At 41.9% G+C, this 21,321-nt stretch overlaps 1 protein-coding gene across 10 annotated transcripts in view; it reads left to right on the top strand.

Moving 5' to 3' along the window:
* Positions 1–21,321, top strand: part of LOC139540768 (nuclear factor 1 A-type) — a 186,909-nt gene that overhangs the window by 38,249 nt on the left and 127,339 nt on the right. For 7 of the 10 annotated variants that reach the window (XM_071344713.1, XM_071344712.1, XM_071344715.1 and 4 more), the window contains exon 2: positions 10,860–11,388. In XM_071344713.1, coding sequence (XP_071200814.1) covers positions 10,860–11,388 — 529 coding nt within the window. Of the gene's footprint in view, positions 1–1,525; positions 2,341–4,959; positions 5,963–10,859; positions 11,389–21,321 lie in introns of those variants that run through there. The other 3 variants (XM_071344720.1, XM_071344718.1, XM_071344721.1) reach the window with 3 other exon arrangements.

Genomic DNA, 21,321 nt, shown 5'->3' with positions numbered 1-21,321 from the left:
ATGATTTTCTTCAGGGCACCTTAACAGTCAGCCTGACTTTGATTTAACAGGAGATCTCGTTTGTAGTCTAATATGTAACGTATGCTTATTAGCCAAAAAATAATAATTTACTGAATCAGTTATATTTAACTTGATAGTCACTTTGATTGAACGATTCTAGTTTTATTATGACAGATATGACATGGCTGTTGTAAGATGTGAACTGTAAAGAGAAGTGGTAAAAGTACAGTGTAACCAGTGAACGTTCCTCTGTGGCGAATAGCGACACTAAAAGAAGTAGTGGCCGTTTTGACACTCCTTCGTGCGAACCTGTATGATTATTGGGTGCAGGCGCACAACTTGCACCATAACAGGATATATATACCCTCTGAGCCAGGAGAAAACGATTCACGATGACGTCACATACTGTCAATCAGCGACAAACATGTTTAAATTACTTTATTTGTATTTTTATGATAGTATTAAATAAAACTTGTCTGGATTTATTAGATGCTCAATATCTGAGTTCACATCGTAGGCCTATGTAGGGCTGCTTGTCTTTTTTATATTTTGTTTTGTTTTTCGTGGGACCACTTCTATTTTTTTACACTTTGAATTCAAGAGTGAAGAGGCAGGTGGTTCCCACCTACATAACTGCATTCATTAGTTGGTCCTGAAATGGAACTTGATCAAGCACGATAGGGAATTGACACATACCAAACATTGCTTGTAGGTCTGCAATTGACCATTAAGAAGTCATTTGGAAAAATGGGCAATTGGCTTATGCCGATTTATGGAACATAATTGGGCATGAAGATGTGGTCATGATTTTTATTGCGAAAATATCAAACAACCATTTTAATATAAGCTATAGGCGACTTCAATAGTAGGATACCGAATGTGAAAACGGAGGGTACGCGCTGTTCGAGCCTGCCTCATTGAAATTAGCGTTACAGAAGGTTATAGTGTAGGCAGGACTATGTTCAGCACGTCCCAATACACAACATGCGTTTTGACATACATGAGTCAGCATCTGTGGGAACAATCGCCCCACATTTCTCAAAATAATGTTCTTCAATAGTAGGCGTTTGACCTCAGAGGGACACTCGTTGGATTTGCATGGAATGTCACCTCTGGTCGCGCAAACAGGCTACTTCATATAACCTACAACAAGCAAACACCACATTGTCGTTTACAAATTGAGTTTATTTGGCTATTTGAGGAAATAATCAACACCACCATTTCGTGTCATGTCCATTGTAAAATGTATAGCTGAATACTCTTTCACACAATATATCTAACTGCAGTCAACCGCAAGGGCAAAATCAACACCGGAATAAATACAGCCCACCAACGGTTCAATCCTGTATGAACACGTATAAATCGAATATAGCCTAACAATACACTCCCACTTTATGCACAAATAGAATGTAGAAGCGTTCAATACGAATATTTTATGACATGATGATGCATGCCTTCTAAATCAATACGACCCCTCCGTACACTATGGGTGACCTTTTACGATATCTCCATGGGGACGCAGTAGAAAATCCGCTGAAAAGATTTGGTGTTAATTTTTTGGTCGACCAGCCATAAACGTGCACCTTCAGTGGAGTTCGCAGATCCTCATTGTAATAGTATAACATTGCTTAGATGTCCAGCATTGCAACAATGCTCTGGTGTTAAAGGTTTAAGCAGCAATAATGCACTAGACTTGTACCAAAAGGCTACGGTTTTTCGATCGCAATAGGCGCCGCGGCGTTCCTCCCTCTGTCCCATGCGCGCCGTAAACGTATAGGAAGGGCTGAGAGAGTGCGGTATGCAGCAATATATAGGTGGGAAAATGTAGGTTTTCCATGCGGGAGCAAAACGCAGACTGTGTGGTCTGACTGGCACGCGACTCCGGATCGTTTGCCAGTATGTGACTCCTCGAGGGGAGGACATGGTGAGTGAGAAGTGGCGTTCCGTTGCCGCCCGGGTCCTGCGTGGTTACTATGCAAAGCGATTGCGGAAATAAAAAAGTGGGACTCGCTCAATCGATTGCAACTTCTGCACAAAGTCTAACAAACCAAGCAGAGATAGGCAGAGTGTGTGTCGCGAGCCAGTCAGCTTTGCCAAGCTTGGACCGCAGTCAAATATCAAGGAGTAAAGAAGGCTCACTGCTATATATTTTTCTTTTTGGGATTAATACAAGAACCGTTTCCCCTTGTGCTTTATCATACTGTATTTCTTCGGTGTAAAATGCACACAACGGCAGCAAGTTAATACTTTTTGAATTAAACAGACTACAACAAAAGGTGGCTGAAAATGAAGCACTTCGTCTCAGTGTAAAGTTTCTCACGTACACGTTACATTGCAATGGTACGTGCAAACACCTCTTACCATCTCTTTTTACCCTGAGAAGTTATAGACATGTGCATGTGGTGTGTATGACCTGTACACAGGTTAAAATGTAGCCTAAAATGTCGGTCTTTGCTTTTGTACAGGGATTTGAGAATAGTCCGTATCAATTGGATCTGTGTTGCCAGCGAGGTATGCCAATGCGGATATCTTTATCGCCAAATAACTTTGGTATTGGAACAAAACAGAGCCTGCACTCTCCGTGTTGCCTTCTGACAAAAGGGCATCGTAGTGACCAGATTGAGAAAAGCATTGTTTCGTTATGTGGTAACTAGTTGTTCTGCAGAGTAAACGAGCGATTGCAGAAAAACGCTTTCTCGACAAAATCCTTGTGACATGAGTTTTGTCCAATAAGATGGATGCTGGGCTTCAAATCCTGGAGTTTAGTCCAATCAAAGGACGGAGCTCTAGCATTGCACGGACGATATGGATACCGGAAGGCTGGCCAAATAGCGATAGCATGTTAGCCTATTGCCCTAATCTCAATAGAGGTTCTATGCGCTGCAACATGAGAAAATACAGTGTACGTCTCCTGAATTTATTGTCCGGCCAAGCACATGAACTATATGGGTAGACCATTTTCCCTTTTCCGCCCTCATATTGAGTGGCGCAATGGTCTGTGGCTTGTATTTATTTGCTCCTAGACAATTATTCAAATGAATTACTTGAGCAACATTTTATTTACAATGTTGAGCAACACATGATCTATAGTCACATAGTGAATAATCACTTCAGTTGGGTATAGGCTAACGATTGTGTCAAATCCCATTCGTTGTGAGTGCTTTCGGGAATTCAAGCAGCCTATGCTCCAATATTATATTATTAGGCTATGCTGTAACAACAATAACCTAGTAGCAATAGCAGTTGCAAGTCCACCTTTAGCCTTGACGGTATGTCAATGAAACTTTAGACTGTGAATAAGCATGCATCTGGTGTTGCTGGATCTCGCTGTCTCGGTGCAGGTGTGTGTGTATATAGTGGTCAGATGTAGCTACGTAGCAGAACTACACACTCCACTTGTGGTCGCTTCCCTGGCCATTTCCTAGAGGGCGCACAACTGACTTCTCCCTCTGGCCAGAAGTTGTTCACTGAAAACAAATTCGAGCAGCCCATACAGAATCAGTGGACCAAGAGTGTGTGGGTGACTCATGTCGGGCCAATCTAATATTTGAACAGAAATCCGTCAAAATACTAAGTCACACCAATGTTGAACGCCTCCAGGCGTACTGTAGGCTAATTATGCTATAGGCAAGTCCTGTTTAAATGTGTTTAAGTGTATTGGTTTTACTTTTGTTTACCACTAAATGGGTGTTTCTTTATTGCCATTATTTTGATTAATATTAACCATTACTTGTCTGCAAGGGCAGGTGAAGCACCCAAAAGGCTACCAATGCTAACCCTGGGCGTTTGGGATGTATAGGCTATACAACAATATTAGCCTAATTTAGGAGTATGACATATTGTAAAATGTTGCTCAGTCTTTTGATATAGGCGCTATACCAAAGTTATTACGCATGCTTTACGCATGTAGTTTTCACTATTGCCAAGTATACCGTTTGTTTGAGGCTTTTTGGGGAGGTTTTGTCCACGTGATATTTCATTAGAATTCATTCTTTGTCTAGACGGTAATGATTGAAACTCAATGCATTAAGTTTCAAGTATGCAGTGATCTGTAGAGCGTGCGTAAATTCTGGAGTTGCACGATGCTTTGGTTTTGGATAATAGGCCTGTCGGTGTTAGGAGGGCACCGTGACCATGCTTACATAATGACATGTGAGTTAGGAAAATTATTGGTAATCTTGTCTCTCGAATGGCCCTCGCTCGTTTATATTATATAATTATCAGGGGAGATACTTGGTTTTGGGTTATGTAAAGTTTAATGCACTTCATTGAATTGTTAGATTCTGCTCTCGTTGTTCCACCCCTCATAGGAAATGTGTTGTGCAAATTGACATAAATTGGCTAGTATGCCATGAACAGATAGATAGGTCATGCATTGATTTGCATGTAATGTATGTCAATTATCATCCGCAATAATAATAGGCCAATACCAATAGGCTAAAAGCCTAGTAATAGCTTAATAATAACAATGAACAATAATACAAATAAGTATAATTATAACTTGTTGTAAATATGGATAGGGGTCGAAAAAATAATATGGAATACCGAAAAGCCTGTTACTTTGTCCGACGAATTTGAAAGTTAAGCATTTGTTCAAAAGGGGCGGTATATCCCTTATATAGTGTGTGGTGATCTCTTGAGCCCACTCTTCACGGCCATACACGGTCTAATTTGCGTTAAACATCATATAAGAACATTTATTTAGCAGTGGTGGTGTGGCAGTTTTGCACGAGTCCTGCTCTTGATTGAAATTGATAGGTTTGCGTTGTTTGAAAAGCCATTTCATTCCGGGGCTAATGGGCTCAAGTAGACAGGATAAGGCAGCCTATAATTTGAACATTTAAATATATATATATATATATCATATATATATCATATATTTCTGTTCTACATGTTCATTGTATTTATGTTGGTCTCATTACTTCCCATAAACCGTGTATACTTTGGGAGCTATGCTGAGAGGGGAGTACAAGAGTTTGTCCTTCAGGCACTGTGGACAAAAGTGAACTGTATGTATCTGTATGGAACTCGGTGCAGGCGGTTGTGGCTCCTGTCGCCGTAGACAGAACAGACGCAACACGGATTCACTTTATCGTCTGCTGTTAGAGATCATTTTCTAAACGGAAACCAGCTGTCGGGCTTCAGCAACAAGCAATTGTTTGGGTGTTCAGGGATATTATCACCTTCATTAACTACCGCACCCTCCTTGTTCGTAAATCCGACAGACTCATTTCGGAGTTCGCTCCACCGTGAAGCCAGCCGCACCACATGCCTTCAATGCTTTCGGTTGTTGCGAGATTTGTTTTGTCTCTTCGAGAAACCGGAGTGAATGGGAGAACTCATATCGAGTTCAGAAGAACGAACGTATGACAATCAGCATTTTTTTTGTAATGGTATTAGTATGAGAACAAGATTAGCACTGTCCGAAGATGACTTATTTTCTTCCTATTTCCCGTGATTTTTAACCTCTCCGCTGCAGCTAGTCTGCCTTTGGACTTTTTCTTTTATGGTGAAAGTTTTGAGTTATCCAACGAAGGGACTGCTCTACGGCTTTTACTGCACTGTACAATAGATGAGTGCGGAAAGTGGAAGCAGTGTAACTCGAGGCGGGGTTAAAGTTCAGCTCTATGGGGTGGTGAAGCGTTGGTTGCAGTTCGCAGAGTTGGAAATGTGAAAGCAAGAGGCAGGCTTTATTTTTTCCCTCTCTCTCCCTTCTGTCTCTCCTTTTTTTTCTTTTCAAAACACGGACACAGCCATCACGGACACAGCCATCACGCATACACGGGCAAACACGGACACACACCCACACATAATTCACACATACACACACACTCACTCACACACCATCACACACATAAACACGCAGACCCGTTCGTGTAACCCAAACACACACACATACATACACCCTCCACATCCAAGATTAGATACAACAGATATGTATTCTCCGCTATGCCTAACACAGGTAAGTGAGCCTTTCGTCTGTGTTTAACCATTTTTGTTGCATTTATGCTTTCTTCCTCAGGGACAGGGCGAAATGGACTGACGTTGCTCAAGACAAGTAACTTTGTGTGCAGTAGCATTCCTGGTTTGTCAGAGCCATCTGAACTAAATAACACATGGCGGATGGCGCCTATCTCCTACATATGTACACATATACATGCATGTCTATTTTAGTTCATATTAGACCTATATCGATGTCGAGCGCGCTTTCACGTGGACTTCTTTTTGAGTTACAGTCCTAAAATGAAGATGGCCTTTCCTATAAGTTACATGTGCACGCTATCATCTTCCCACATATTTGATATGAATGAATGCACACAATGTTATTTTACAAAAGGTGGCAACATCATTTTCCAATGCTCCCCTGGACGGCGTCCTATAGGTCTCTGCACTTGGAGTCATTAACATGCATGCAATTGTCACTTTGTATTGATTACTGCTAAAACGCGATATTTAAAAGGTAGCATTTTGCTGGGTCTAACTTGTATCCCAAAAGTTTCAAACTTAGAATCAGTGTTGTAAGCGTTCGATTTTAGCTTGTTCTTTGGCAGCAGTAACTTTTATGAATTTAAAATGTTGCTGTGTTTCTTTACACCTCTTCCACTGAATCGAGTCGCCGCCACTCTCGGGCATTGAACTTTGTCATGATCAATGTGCACGGGGAAAGCACAAGTTAGGACATTACACGTTTCAAGGCTACTGTTCTATTCGCTGGATAATGTTTTTTTATTTTATTTTTTTGCGCACTACGGCTATGACTGACACTATGTAGCATGCTCAATAACTAAGATGATCGTTTAGACTTACTAACAACTTTCTGTTCCCGAAGATAGTTGCGTTTTCTTGAACTTGATTCTTGTTCGAGTTTGATTACCCGAAATATGGTGGTTTGTAGGCCTAATCAAAAGGTGGTCGAGGTGGGAACGTTACATAGGTTGAATAGCTTGCTAAATGGTCAGTTGCATATCCATGTGGTTGGTGTTTAAAACCATTATCGGCTTACCTAAAATGTGTAAAAATAAATAAAATTAAAATAATGTATCAAATGTATCATGATACAGTTTTGGGTTTGTTTAAGATTTGACAAGATGTATTTGTTTTTGAAATTGATTTATTATTGACCACCAACAGGCATATTGGCCTCGTCTCATGTCAGTTATATTTAACTATCAACATAATTTAAGTTTGAAATGATCTTAAAATACGATTATGATTTTTCCCTAAGTTGATTTCATGTTCTCATATATTTTAATTGTAATTTTTGGGATATACTTTTTCCCCCCAAACATTTTGTCACTATGACCACGTTATTGGTTGTAAATGTATGTAAACGACAAACACCTGACTTGATATCAATGATGGGTTCTCGTCCTGGACTTGCCAACCTTTACAATGGAAACCAATACTGCTCCAATACCTCTAGTGCCAAGCATAACTAATACGTCCTGAATATTTATCTATAATTATGTGATAAGAATGTACAGTGCATCTTTGAGGCAAGACCGAAATGGGCCTAAAGGAGAACTGAAACCTGATATTAGTTGGACACAAACTTGAGAAGGGACATTTACAGAAATGGCTCGCTTGAGTATGTCAAATATTAATTCATACAAATTTTGCCTGGATATGTTTTTTAATTTCTTAAAATGAGACTGAATTCACATGCAATACAATTCATCTCAACTGTATAAAGCAGAATCTGCACTAATTGGCTAATTAAGTATAAGTATTCAGAGTTGAATGATATACAAAGATACTTTGTGTGTGTGTGTGTGTGTTGTCCTCTTATCCATTCAGTTAGGGCAAAAAGTGTTTCATCAAGTCTAAAATCTTTTAAGTCAGGATCACTCCATAATCAAAGGCTTTCGATTGATTCAATTATATTTGGCTTTTTGGGGGGAGAAGGGCCTAAATAACTTCCATATGTTTTGTTCACTGCAAAGGATAGAATATTTAACCTAGAATTGAAAATTTAACATTTGCATTCTTTGTGCATTTATAGAAAAAAATATTGATAATTCCCAGAATTTGCCTTTGCATCCTGTCTTTGAGGCACATGGTACCGTTTTGTGTAGTCGTGGAGGAGATGCAGGGATAGAAACAGTTGTGTACATTGCATGGGTTTGGGGAAACACTTACAAGTATACATGCCCCTTACGGCCTACGTGAGGCTGTTTGAGTCCGCTGCAACTTTGTAAAAGCAGGAAGATTTGCCTTTGTGTAATTGCTCCAATTTGATTAACAATGGTGAGGCGTCCGCTCTGTTTAAGTACATTTACTGTTGTGGGCAGGAAGAGGCGAGAGTAAGCTCGGCGACACACTGTCATAATTGCCTCTGTGTTGTGGTGTGGGTAGCGTGGGTGTCAATAGGAGGAGATTACCAACATTGCTTTTCTAAATTACAGTTATTCATGAGTTGTTGCTACAGGCCTGCTCTTTGCAAACATTAGATTTGTCACCAAGGTGTACAGAAAGAAAAAAAACTTCACAGCTGGAGGTTTCGTACTTAACAATTCTCCTGACACGCTTTTAGTAGTGAATATACTATTTTCTAGGGTTTTGTTAATGGAATTGCCGTGGATGATATATATTGAAATGTGGCCTACATAAAATAGTTGTGTCACGTGTACGTTTTGTGTGTGTGTGTGTGTGTCATTAATGTTGTGAAGAAGCAAAAAAACAAATATAGACTATGCAGGTATTGTTCAAATGGCCCGGAGACAGGGGAGAACTATATTATATACAGAAACCACAAATAACAATGCATAATATCAGCCATTGAGGAGTGATATTTCATAGCACATTGGCTGAAGTTACTCAGAGTGTCGCTGAAGGCAGTTGGATAAGCCATTTACTGGATTTTACCCAAGCTCAAACAATACAATTTTCATGCCTATGAGGCAAGGGCGTAAAAGTATTTTTGAAATTCGAGGAATAGTGTGGCGTCATTGTATATGGTTGTATTATATTTGAATTCAGCTGTATTCTTGATGATTATTCTTGCGTTTGCGCTCGCGAACTTGTGTTAGAACATGTATTAGTGACCACATGCCATCCCAGACAGAGGTTTCCGCACGTGTCAAGATTTGTTCAAAGATCTTTTATCTTTGAATAGTTGAGTACATTTTGCGTGGCCGGGGTGGTAAGATGGCCTGAGGTGAAGCCAAGACCCACCCTGGGTTTCCAAACTGGCCTCATATCAGAAGCATATCTCCTTGTACTCCGACCACTCACTACATCACTGCCAACCTCTACTGAGAGTGTTTGGGAAATGAAAATACGTCCCTGTTGTAAATTGCAAATTGGAGTGGTGGTTTGTCATTGTTTATTTAATTTGATTGGATTTGATTGGTGCTTTTAAAAATATAACTGTTAGTTCTGTGCCTAGCCTAGCTTGCCCTCTGTAGGACACAGTCCAGACAAGCTATGTACTCTACTCACTGTATATATGCATGTAAACACTCGACCTAGAAGAGCTGCATATCTGCTCTGGTGCTTCATGTAGCATACCGTTTTATAGCATGATCTAGCGTGGCATACTTGTACAAAATTGAGGCTGAGTATTTGGATTTGGCACACTTACTAGTTTTAGTTCAAATGTTGTATCCGTATGCCCTGAGGTATTTGTTTTATATAAAGGCAAAGATTTTATTATCTCATTCGGTTATAAACGCTTTTAGTACATATTCCTGATTTTTTTAGAATCAGTTATTTTAAAGGAGTAGGCACCTTTCATCTCTTTGGTAACTCTGTTCTTTTTCTTTTTTTAAATACTGTAATTGTTTAAAATGTCCGTCAAATGGGAACAGACTAACAGTAACCATGATCGTCGGTTCAGTAGATTTAATGGTAGTAGTCATTAATCCATGGAAATGTCTTTGTCCCTCAAAAGTATTCTTGTGAATTTTCAGATGCGAGACTAGTTTAAATATGAAAGAGTTGTTCTGAGGTTGTTTGCCTTGTTGCGTTGTGTTGCTTCGTTTAGCTCTAATGTCGTGCTGTAACATTTCCACTGCCTGTTTTAGGCCAGATTATGAGAGGGAGCAGATTCTCAGCGAAAGCCCCAGTGTGTGACTGCTAGTAGCAGGTGTAACCAACCAAAATTGGGACTGATCCACAACATGCCATCTATCCACATTCTTGCTGTAATAGCTGTACAGGGAGCTGTCCCTGGTAAAAGCCCACACAGTCTTTGAACCGTTTCAGAGTGAAATGTTTGTGCCTGTACATATTGCATGCCTGTGTGTGTGTGTCTCTTTGTGTGTGTATGTGCGCAAGTATATATATGTTTGCATGGCGAACAGTTATAAATAGACTTTCTGCTTTCCCGCTCGGCTGTTGCTTTTTCTCTGTCCTCTCTGGCAGACCCCCACAGACCCACATTCTTGCCAAAGAGCCAAGACACGGCCTAGACAGGCCTTATTTCACACTGCTCCCTCCGTACGGCCTAGAGAAACTCCTCCATTAGCCCGCTCTGCTAATGCTAATGGCACGGGCCCAAGTGCTGCAAATAAAAATGACATAAATACTCATAAATATAAATGTGGCAGACAGTGCATATTATTCTGAAATGGACAATGTTTGTTCTCTGAAAAGTCCCGCCTGGAATTATATTTTATCTAATAGTAGTACTGTATGTTATTCTGTGCAATTCCTTGATTGCCGAGTATTTCAAATGAGTCGATTAGTGTTTACTGAAGGCACATCTGATTTCACAAGATTAATTGTAATGACCGCTTTTGGTCTTTTTATTTAATGGATTCTGTACTTTGTTTCCACAAAAAGTGTTGTACTATGAATGTGTTGCCACCAAATCATTCATCATTCCCCCCCCCCCCCTGTGTTCCTCTCTACCACAGGATGAATTCCATCCTTTCATCGAAGCACTGCTGCCCCACGTGCGAGCGTTTGCCTACACATGGTTCAACCTGCAGGCCCGCAAGAGAAAGTACTTCAAGAAGCACGAGAAGCGCATGTCTAAGGAAGAGGAGCGCGCGGTGAAGGACGAGCTGCTCAGCGAGAAGCCCGAGGTCAAGCAGAAGTGGGCATCGCGCCTTCTGGCCAAGCTCCGCAAGGACATCCGGCCCGAGTTCCGGGAGGATTTTGTGCTCACCGTCACCGGGAAGAAGCCCCCGTGCTGCGTGCTGTCCAACCCCGACCAGAAGGGTAAGATGAGGAGGATCGACTGCCTGCGTCAAGCAGACAAAGTCTGGAGGTTGGACCTGGTCATGGTCATTTTATTCAAAGGTATTCCCCTCGAAAGTACTGATGGCGAAAGGCTGGTAAAGTCCCCACAGTGCTCGAACCCAGGGCTGTGTGTGCAGCCTCATCACATTGGAGTTTCTGTGAAGGAGCTCGACCTCTACTTGGCCTACTTTGTGCACGCAGGTAAAGTCCCTCTTTTTGTATCTCAACTCTCTATAAACACGTCAACGTTTGTTTGAAATTGGAGTTACATGAATGTTGACCTCACTCTGCTTAGTGATAGGACATGGAATGTGGGATAATGTTGTCCAGTGAATCGAAGACAAAAACACTCGGATGGGTTTCGAGGGTCGAGTCAATCTTGTCACTGAGCGCATGCCAATGTACTGTACATACAGTACCAGTCAAAAGTTTGGACACACCTACTCATTCAAGTATTGTAGAACAATAGTGAAGACATTACAACTATGAAATAACACATATGGAATCATGTAGTAACCAAAACAGTGTTAAACAAATCAAAATATGCTTTATATTTTAGATTCTTCAAAGTAGCCACCCTTTGCCTTGATGACAGCTTCGCACACTCTTTGCATTCTCTCAACCAGCTTCACCTGGAATGCTTTTCCAACAGTCTTGAAGGAGTTCCCACATATGCAGAGCACTTGTTGGCTGCATTTCCTTCACTCTGTGGTCCAACTCATCCCCAACCATCTCAATTGGGTTGAGATCGGGTGATTGTGGAGGCCAGGTCATCTGACACAGCACTCCATCAATCTCATTTGTGGTTAAATAGCCCTTACACAGCCTGGAGGTGTGTTGGGTCATTGTCCTGTTGAAAAACAAATTATAGTCCCACTAAGCGCAAACCAGATGGGATGGCGTATTGCTGCAGAAAGCTGCGGTTGCCATGCTGGTTAAGTGTTCCTTGAATTCGAAATATATCACAGACCGTGTCACCAGCAAAGCACCATCACACCTCCTCCTCCATGCTTCACAGTGGGAAACGCACATGCAGAAATCATCCGTTCACCTACTCTGCATCTCAGAAAGACACGGCGGTTGGAACCAAAAATCTAAAATTTGGACTCATCAGACCAAAGGACAGATTTCCACCGGTCTAATGTCCATTGCTCGTGTTTCTTGGCCCAAGCAAATCTCTTCTTCTCATTGGTGTCCTTTAGTAATAGTTTCTTTGCAGCAATTCGACGATAAAGGCCTGATTCACGTAGTTTCCTCTGAACAGTTGATGTTGAGATGTGAACTTGAACTGTTCTGTTACTTGAACTCTGAAGCATTTATTTGGGCTGTAATTTTTGAGGCTGATAACTCGAATGACCTTATCCTCTGTAGCAGAGGTAACTCTGGGTCTTCCATTCCTGTGGCGGTCCTCGTGAGAGTCAGTTTCATCATAGCGCTTGGTTTTTAAAACTGCACTTGAAGAAACTTTAAAAGTTCTTGACATTTTCTGTATTGACTGACCTTCATGTCTTAAAGTAATGATGGACTGTCATTTCTCTTTGCTTATTTGAGCTGTTCTTGCCATAATATGGACTTGGTCTTTTACCAAATAGGGCTACTGACCTTCATGTCTTAAAGTAATGATGGACTGTCATTTCTCTTTGCTTATTTGAGCTGTTCTTGCCATAATATGGACTTGGTCTTTTACCAAATAGGGCTATCTTCTGTATAACACCCCTACCTTGTTACAACACAACTAATTGGCTCAAACGCATAAAGAAGCAAAGAAATTCCACAGATTAACAAGGCACACCTGTTAATTGAAATGCATTCCAAGTGACTACCTCATGAAGCTGGTTGAGAGAATGCCAAGAGTGTGCAAAGCTGTCATCAAGGCAAAGGGTGGCTACTTTGAAGAATCTCAAATATAAAATATATTTTTATTTGTATAACACTTTTTTGGTTACTACATGATTCCACATGTGTTATTTCATAGTTTTGATGTCTTCGATATTATTCTACAATGTAGAAAATAGTACAAATAAAGAAAAACCCTGCAATGGGTAGGTGTGTCCAAACTTTTGACTCGTACTGTAGTTGGCATCAAGAATCACTCTTTCAACGAACAATCACAGGCCACTCACCAAGTAATCACCCAACCAAAATAAAGTTCAATTTCTTTTTTTTTAGGACTTGCCCCCAGTAAAAGCAGACACTCCACCGCACAGCACCTTCCCGTCTCTGTATGCAGACACAAATGTTATCTGTAGCAGACACCCATAATTTCATCAGTGGTCAATAAAGCAGTAGTCTGGGAAAACCGGGACAACTCTGCCAAATTTCTCGCACTGGCCCGTCCCTTCGCTGTTTTAAGATGGGCCAGATTTTGGGGAAGCTCGCACTGCGAGACGACAGAGTCAGTTGCCTAAAAAAACAATTATCTCCATCACGATTGCTCAGCACGTTTTCTATTTCAGACTAATTCAACATGGGCTGCTGTTGGGGTGAGATATCACTTGAATTATTTTCCTGTTTTCTGTGCGCAACAGTGTAGTAGCATATTCATATAGGTGTTTGGCAGTTGAATGAAAAACTTGGCATGGAGCAATTTTTTATGTTTTCAGAGCTTCTGAACCCCTTAGAAATTAGGAAGCAGTCTTATAAATACACAAGAAAATTAACTATTTGGTAAATATAAAAACCTCCACATGATATCAAATTTAGGGCTGTATATTTTATTCCTCTCCTGTAAATAATTCATGTATTCGAAAGCTTTGATTAAACCGTGGAAAATACATAATAATTAATTAACTAATGAATTTGACATGGTTTTATGTTTTTTCCCCTTGAGCTGAATCCTAATCTAGAAAAACAAATTTTGCAATTTAACAAAATATTCTTGATGCCTTTCCACAGTTTGGAAAATCTTGTGTACGTTTTCACCATGATATTAGTAGTGCTTGTTCGATGAAAACTGACCCTGAGAGTGAAGTCCAGTGCAAATAACCAATAGAGAAATTGTTAATTGGCAAGAGGCAGCAGGGGCTCGTTCCTCCACTGGCAGCAACACAAACACCAGCTATCACGGTTTGGAGAGAGCTCTGTTTCACCAGGCAAACCGAGCACCTTAATTACAATCATTTCCTCTGTACAACAAATGGTTTTGCTGAAGCCTAAGTGAGCTAGGCATGATATTTGCCCACATTGACATTCTTATAGCGACATATTTTGTAGACTGTTTTCATAGCTTTTGTACATTTTTTTTTGTACATTTTTACGTTAACAGTACTGCAATCTCAGTTCAAAATGTTGAGGAAGGTTATGTAGTGATTTTGGCCAATCTGAATAAAAACGTGTGTGATTAAAATGAGCCTATAGGGTTGGTTACCTTGAGAGCTGTGCAGTACTACAATTTAGTCTGGCTGGAATGGGAGCTCATTTTAACTTAGGCCAGTCACAAAAGTATCAGCCTTTAGAGGGGTTTTGTCAAAATAAGGCATGATGGGCCTCATTATGAATTCCACAACCAGCTTAGTCAACGATGTTATAATTGGACAGAAATAAATCCCTGATTAGCAATATGCTAAGTACATAAAAAAGGAAACTATTTTTAGACGAGACACTGACCCTCATTTCAATGTTTTGGGGACAGTATACTTACTATATGCTAGTCTCAAATAAAAGTTGCTGATGCCCATTGTGGCTAAAATGTTATCCCCCCCGCTGCCAAATCCTGAGTTTTGATGTTTTGTAAGCCTATTCATGGGCGCTTTGCTCCCGCCAGCATTCTTATAGCTGAAGTTAGATTATTTTTTTTTCACCGGGCTTGATTGTGAATGAGGTGTCAGCGAGTGAACAAGAGGGAGAAGAAAGAGACAGAGTGCCCACAGAGCATGGAGGTCTGCCTATAGTGGAGTTAAGTCCGCAGTGTGCTCGCTTGCTCCTTCGTCTCCTCGTCCCACAGGATCGGGTTTCTTCCTCGGTCTCATTTAAAGCAGTGGAGCATTTCTAAAGCGTCGTTGATTAAAAGCCATCTGAAGAGAGGCTGACCTCATGCACGGATGCCGAAGTTGAGGTTTTTGAGGACAGCTGAAGTCCGTAATTAAATGTATCCCCCACTGCTGCAAGGGCAAGGGGTGGTAGAAGAGACTTGTCCCCCCGTGCTAACACTATCCTGCCACCAACCTATTTAACAGCAAACATAGTAGAGCACTGTTATTAGCTGGGTGTCACAATTCTCAAAAACAACTCTTGTGAAACTTCTTGCCGACTGTTTGTACTTGCAAAGTTTACAATTTAATTTGCCTTTAATTATCTATCTTTAGGCTTACTTGTTGGTGAATTATTTTGCAATCTGTTAAATTCTTGGGAGAGTTTTATGATGTAGTGCCACATGCCTAACCCTACTTAGTTGTGAGTGTGTGTGTGTGTGGGGGGGGGGGCTGGCATATCAGTCTTTAACCAGGGCTTTCCCAGCGTTGTTCAACAGTCACAAGCTAGCATCGTTTGTCATCTTTAGGAACAATGTGGTGTCAGAGGGCGGGCCCCCCTTTTGACTCCAGAGCAGGCAGCGTGGCCAGGGCTAATTTAGGGCTCGCTCTCACCCCGGCAACGGGTGTCACTATCACAGGAGCACTCAACACGTGAGAGAGGTCATGGCTTAAGATGTTAGAGTTTTGACCCTATCTTCTAGGCGTTTGACCCCCCTCGTTAGCAGCCAGTCAAGCGGATGGATTGCTCTGGCTTTGGAGGAATCCGTGACCTCTTGTTAAAGCAGCCCACTTTTACTTTGTTTGGGACAGCTTGGCCAGTCGGTTAAAATTAGCCGGCATAGACTGAAGAAACTGTTTCAGGCCATTTTTTTGAATGGAAACTAAACAGTATCAGTAATTCTGCAAGCCAAATAGCAGGGTTCTCCAAACCCTGTGCCTGGAGAGATACCCTCCTGTAGGTTTTCACTCCAACCCCAGTCGTAACTTACCTGGTTCAGCTTTTCAACCAGCTAATTATTAGAATCAGGTGTGGTAGATTAAGGTTGGAGTGAAAACCTACAGGACGGTAGCTCTCCAAGAACAGGTTTGGATAGCCCTGGAGTATAAGTTTGTTTAGTAGCTATTTAAGGCATAGGCCATAATAGTTTGGAAGTTGTTGGGTAATTAACCATTTCATTGATGGTTAATGTCGTAAAAATGATATGCTATGGTATTTTTGGAACAGAAAATGTACAAAACTGGATGAAAGACAAGTGTTGAGTGAGACTAGTAGTCCCAAAATAATTGAAAATCAATAGTTGTCTCTTGGCTAGCTTGCAGACTTTTTAATGTCTTTGCTTCCACTTAACGTTATATGTGGTCAGACTGAATGCTATATAAAGTCTGCTAACCACGACTTCATGCCACTTCTGGACAAGTTTAAGTAGACTGAAGGGTATTGGAAACCTGTCTGGTGGACAACTGTCTGATAATGTAAATAGGATAGAAACTCTTGATAAGACTCTGGGCCTTTGATGCAAACAGAATGTGTTTTCTCTAGTGAGGGTGAGGGACAGTGAAGGCCTTACTGTGGATGGTTTGGGGGATCTTTATCTCCTCGGGGTCGGCTAACCTGGCAACACCTACTTACTGGCAGGGAAGACCCTGGCTAGGAAAGCAGGGGGAAAAAGGAGAAAGACATTGATGGTTGGGTTGTGGTGTCAGAAAAGTGACAAGACATGGAAATCCAGGCGTCAGTGACGCAATGCAGAATATTCGTCTATAGTACTGGAACTTTTTTTTGTTTGGAGTCGAGTCCTTTTATGGCTACAGCAACTGGTTAGCCTAAATGCCGGCGGTAATATCGCTAGCAATGTGGCAGTAAAGAAAGCAGCCCGTAGATTGGCGGAGAGGAATGTGGTTCAAATAGAAAATAAACTCGGCCATGCTTATTAAACCCCATTTTCATCTCACCTTCTCTGTTTTCGCTGTGCGCAACACAATTGAAGGATATCACTGGCTGGAAGAGATAACATGCCACTGAGTGGACCTATGTGAATATGTCCAGGGCCTCTGATATTTTTTATTGCCGCTTTGCCTTCTATGACCCCGGTGGTAGAGATGAACAAACTGTTTTCGTGTGTCGAATGTCTGTAAGGACGTCTGACCTATTTCCCGCTAAGCTCTTAAAGAGATTTGCGCTGCGTCTCTCTAAACTAGTTAGCTTTGACGATGCATCCTCGAGGCACTGTTACTTTTAGGTTCTGCTCAAAAGTAAAGAGTAAACCCATTTGTTTTACTGGCCTGGAACTCCAAGTGTCCATGGAGGTTTTGCGCTACCCTAGTCTACAGGTTGTGTGAATAGGGATTTTGAAAGGACTTGACCTTACACAGCACACCAGGCTAGTTTGCTGCCAGTTTAGATCATCAGCCTGCTGTAAACCAAGGTGCAGAGAAAGGTAAAAGACACCAGCCGTTCCTTTGTATCGGTGCTCACACAAAGATGGCGGTTTGCTGTCTTGCCCGGGGGGGGGTTCTCTGAGAGTAACAAAATCTGTCAATATCTACCAGCTGACTTTTGGCTTGTCATGTTACAGCCGTTTTAGATTTCATTTCCCTTCCACAGGCTGAGGAATGACAATAATCTTTAGCTATTTAAGGTGGTTGTGGGATAAACCACAGCCTTTTCTTGTGGTTACTGCAGTACACATGGTGGGTTAGGTCCACCACCACCCACCCACTCACCGCGGTTCCCCCCCCCCACCACCTAAATCCCTGTAACCACACGACTGCCATAGCTATGACTACAACAATGACTTTGTCACCACGCTCTCACAAGTACAGCGGTACAGAAACGCATACACACAAGCACACACTGTACCATTCATTGTAATTGAGGTTGGGGCCCATTCATAAAAATGCTTCATTGTCATAGCATTTGATATCGGCGAGTAATAATGTGGCTGCTATGCAGATGCCCTACTAGAAACATCCCACAGCTGGCATGGTCCACTGTGCCAAAGGAGTAGCCCAGGCCGGGATCAGATGATCTGATACAATGTACTGTTTTTTTAATATCACTGGATATGGCCTTACTTTGAACCATTTTCGCTGGCGTTTTATTGGATTAAACAAAGCAGATAAGGTTCTCAGATGGAGAAACGTTGTAAGATTTCTGTCAAACAGCGTCCCCCCTCCGTGGGCAAATATCTCATAAACCTGATTGCACGGCAAATTCAGGTAATCCGTTTTAAAGTGCATTGTCAACGCTGAGCTCTCCCGAAATCCTTACTAATGTACAGATTTGGAACATATTGTCTGGTTTAAGTTGAGGATTTTGAGGCACGAACGATCACAAAGCAAACAAAAACAATTGCGGTGGCTCTCTTTGTCGTCTTGACCGTTTTAAGGACCTTCTATCCCTCCGCCTTTGTCTATTTCTTTGTCCTTCATTTGATGACTAAAAACACACTCTCTCTCAAAGCATTTGAGAGTGGTTTCAGAATGGGCAATGTCACAATATTTGAAATCTTAATACCCTTTTCAATAGGCAAAACATAAAAGAGATTAGTTCATTTCAAAATCTCGTATTTTGGACCGAACCTTTTTAAACGAGACAATGCCATGTTTTAGCGGCGGGGGCTAGGCTACGTAGCGCTAGCGTGGCATAGTGAGCAGTGGTCTGGCATGTGTATAGAGTCGGGCACCTGGATGTGGTGGGGGACTAACTGCTTTATCCCAGTGGGGCGGACAGACAGACGGATGGGGAGATTGGCACTGGGGAAGTTGGGCTAATTAATTCTGCATTAATGCCCAGGTCCGCCCAGGACGTTCCCAGCAGCAAACCGCTAGCAGAGAGGGGGAGACCGAGGCATGTGCCAAGCTTTCTGAAGCTCGCCGTTTCTTTCTTTCTTCAATCCGGAGGGCTGTCCATGAGATACGGCGGCTGTGTATGTGTATGAGACCTAGGCTGACAGGAAGCTGTGGGCCTCAGTCTACAGGAGTGCTATTTTCTCCTCTCCTCCATGTTAGATATTTGCTGTCCTTTGTCAGTTTCTTAGGGCCTGTCTGGTTCCAAAGGACTTAAAGCCTAGGAACTGCATGAGTTGAACCATAGCTCTCCCTAACGGCTCAGACCATTCAGCACTTACACAGGCACTAGCTTTGGCTAACTTCTGAGAATGCCTTCTTTGTACCCACACGCCATTCAACAAGAGTCCCATTGTCTTTAGCTCCCCGCTAGCCTCTGCGCTAGTCATTGCTCAGTGTTTATTGTGTGTACTTTGATTGTATTAGGACTTGATGAGGACTTCATTTGAATGGTGGGCAGACAGCTCATGTGCTGTTCGGTCCCGAGCGGGGGGGAAACTGTGCTAATCATCTTATTACAGAGGGACAACTTTTTTTGAGGACAGGGAGCGAGCACTAGCTGCACATGGTCGAAGCGCACACCCAGCAATGAGGTAGAAACAAGTCATTCTTCTTGCTGCCTGTCTCGGAACATTCCACTTGTTGTCCTGCGCATTGATTTGCCATGCCACATGACTGTGTGTCGGTGGCGCGGACTACAGGATGTTTCGAACCGCACAGATAGAAACACACACAGCCGAACGATTGTGGCAGCGAGGGAGAGGGTAGGAAAGGGGGGGAGAGACAAAAGGGTCTGGGGCCGGCGATGTGCTCAGGCCTAGGATCTCAGGATTCACTGCGTTTAAATGTCAGCTCCTCTCCCGTCTTTGTGGAGGGAGCTACAGGAATGTGCTGCAGCTGGTGAGTTGTGCCAGTCAGTAGTAAAAGAGAGTAACTGTCTTTATGGGGGATCTTAGCAACTGAGAGAGGCTCCTCTCCCGCCACTCAGTGCCCTAGCTCTCTCACTTCAAATCAAATTTTATTTGTCACATGCGCCGAATACAACATTCCGTGAAATGCTTACTTCCAAACCCTTAGCCATTAATGCAGTTCAAGAAATAGAGTTAAGAAAATATTTACTTAATAAATAAAGTAAAAAATATAAAGTAAAAAGTAACAATAAAATAACAATAACGAAGCTATAACGAGGGGTACAGGTTAGTCGAGGTAATTTGTACATGTAGTTAGGGGTTTACAGCCGGTTCAGTGTTGACGCATGCCGACTCTAAAAGGAAGTCTTGCCTGACCCCACAACACGCCAGGCAACAGAATCGACATCTGAGCTTCGTTTCTCCAACACTTACGTGGATAAGATGTATTATTCTTCTGAAGAAGACTGTCTCAGGGGGAGAGTAGCATAGCCACATGGCTAGCTACATGCTCAGCGGGTGAGCATTGGGGTCCAAAGTACAGTCAGAGAATTGGCAGAGTGGACACCGGAGGATGAGGATGGAAAGCGATTTCCAGCATTACAAATGCATTCCCAGAATTGTATGTTTTTCTTACTATCTGTTACGGTGGGGTCACTACTGTCCATTATCTTGAAAAGGACTGGCTCGTTGAGACGCTGTGATCCACCAACGATCCACTATTGTGTGATGAACCCATTTGGGATGGCATATAAAAAGGGCCCGCAGACATGAAACAGGACAGCTGTGGCCGTCTGTAGGGGAATGTTGCTACAGATGGTGAAGAAGTGAAAAATAAACTACCGTATGGCTGGTAAAATATAGAAGAAAGACTAGGGGTTTGCTGAACTGGTTCCTCTCGCATCCTCTGTGTATACGTGTTTGCATGTCTTAGTGAGTGTGATCACGTGTTGTTTTAGCTCTTGCGTTATAGCAGATAGTATGTTTCCTGAATCACTACTCTGTCCTTATACCCTTTCTGCCCATCTGTTGTACAGTGCCAGGAAGATTTATTTCCTCTGTGCTCCAGCTGACACGTTTACTCCTTTTCAAAATATATATATATATATTTTTTACGTTATCCCCATTATATTCACTTGAATGGTCAAAGTATAATTTCTATTCATTATAAGAATTGTTGATTAAAATGCGGCGGTGGACCTTTTGGGGGGGGGGGGGCGAGGTGTGTGTATTGTGTTTAAAGGAGAACTCAAGCAAAAACTAGATTTTGGTATTTGTTTTATTAGTCCATCGTGCATCATATGATGTAAAATGCTTCATACCGGCATTATTTCTGTATTTAGAAAAATATACATCTTGAAAACTTGATTGCTGAGATGCAAAACATTTTGGGACTATACCAACAG

The sequence above is a fragment of the Salvelinus alpinus genome, chromosome 16 (genome assembly GCF_045679555.1).
Source record: "Salvelinus alpinus chromosome 16, SLU_Salpinus.1, whole genome shotgun sequence".
Lineage (NCBI taxonomy): Eukaryota > Metazoa > Chordata > Actinopteri > Salmoniformes > Salmonidae > Salvelinus > Salvelinus alpinus.
Note: the sequence above shows the minus strand (reverse complement) of the source record. Positions and strands in the feature narration are given on the sequence as shown.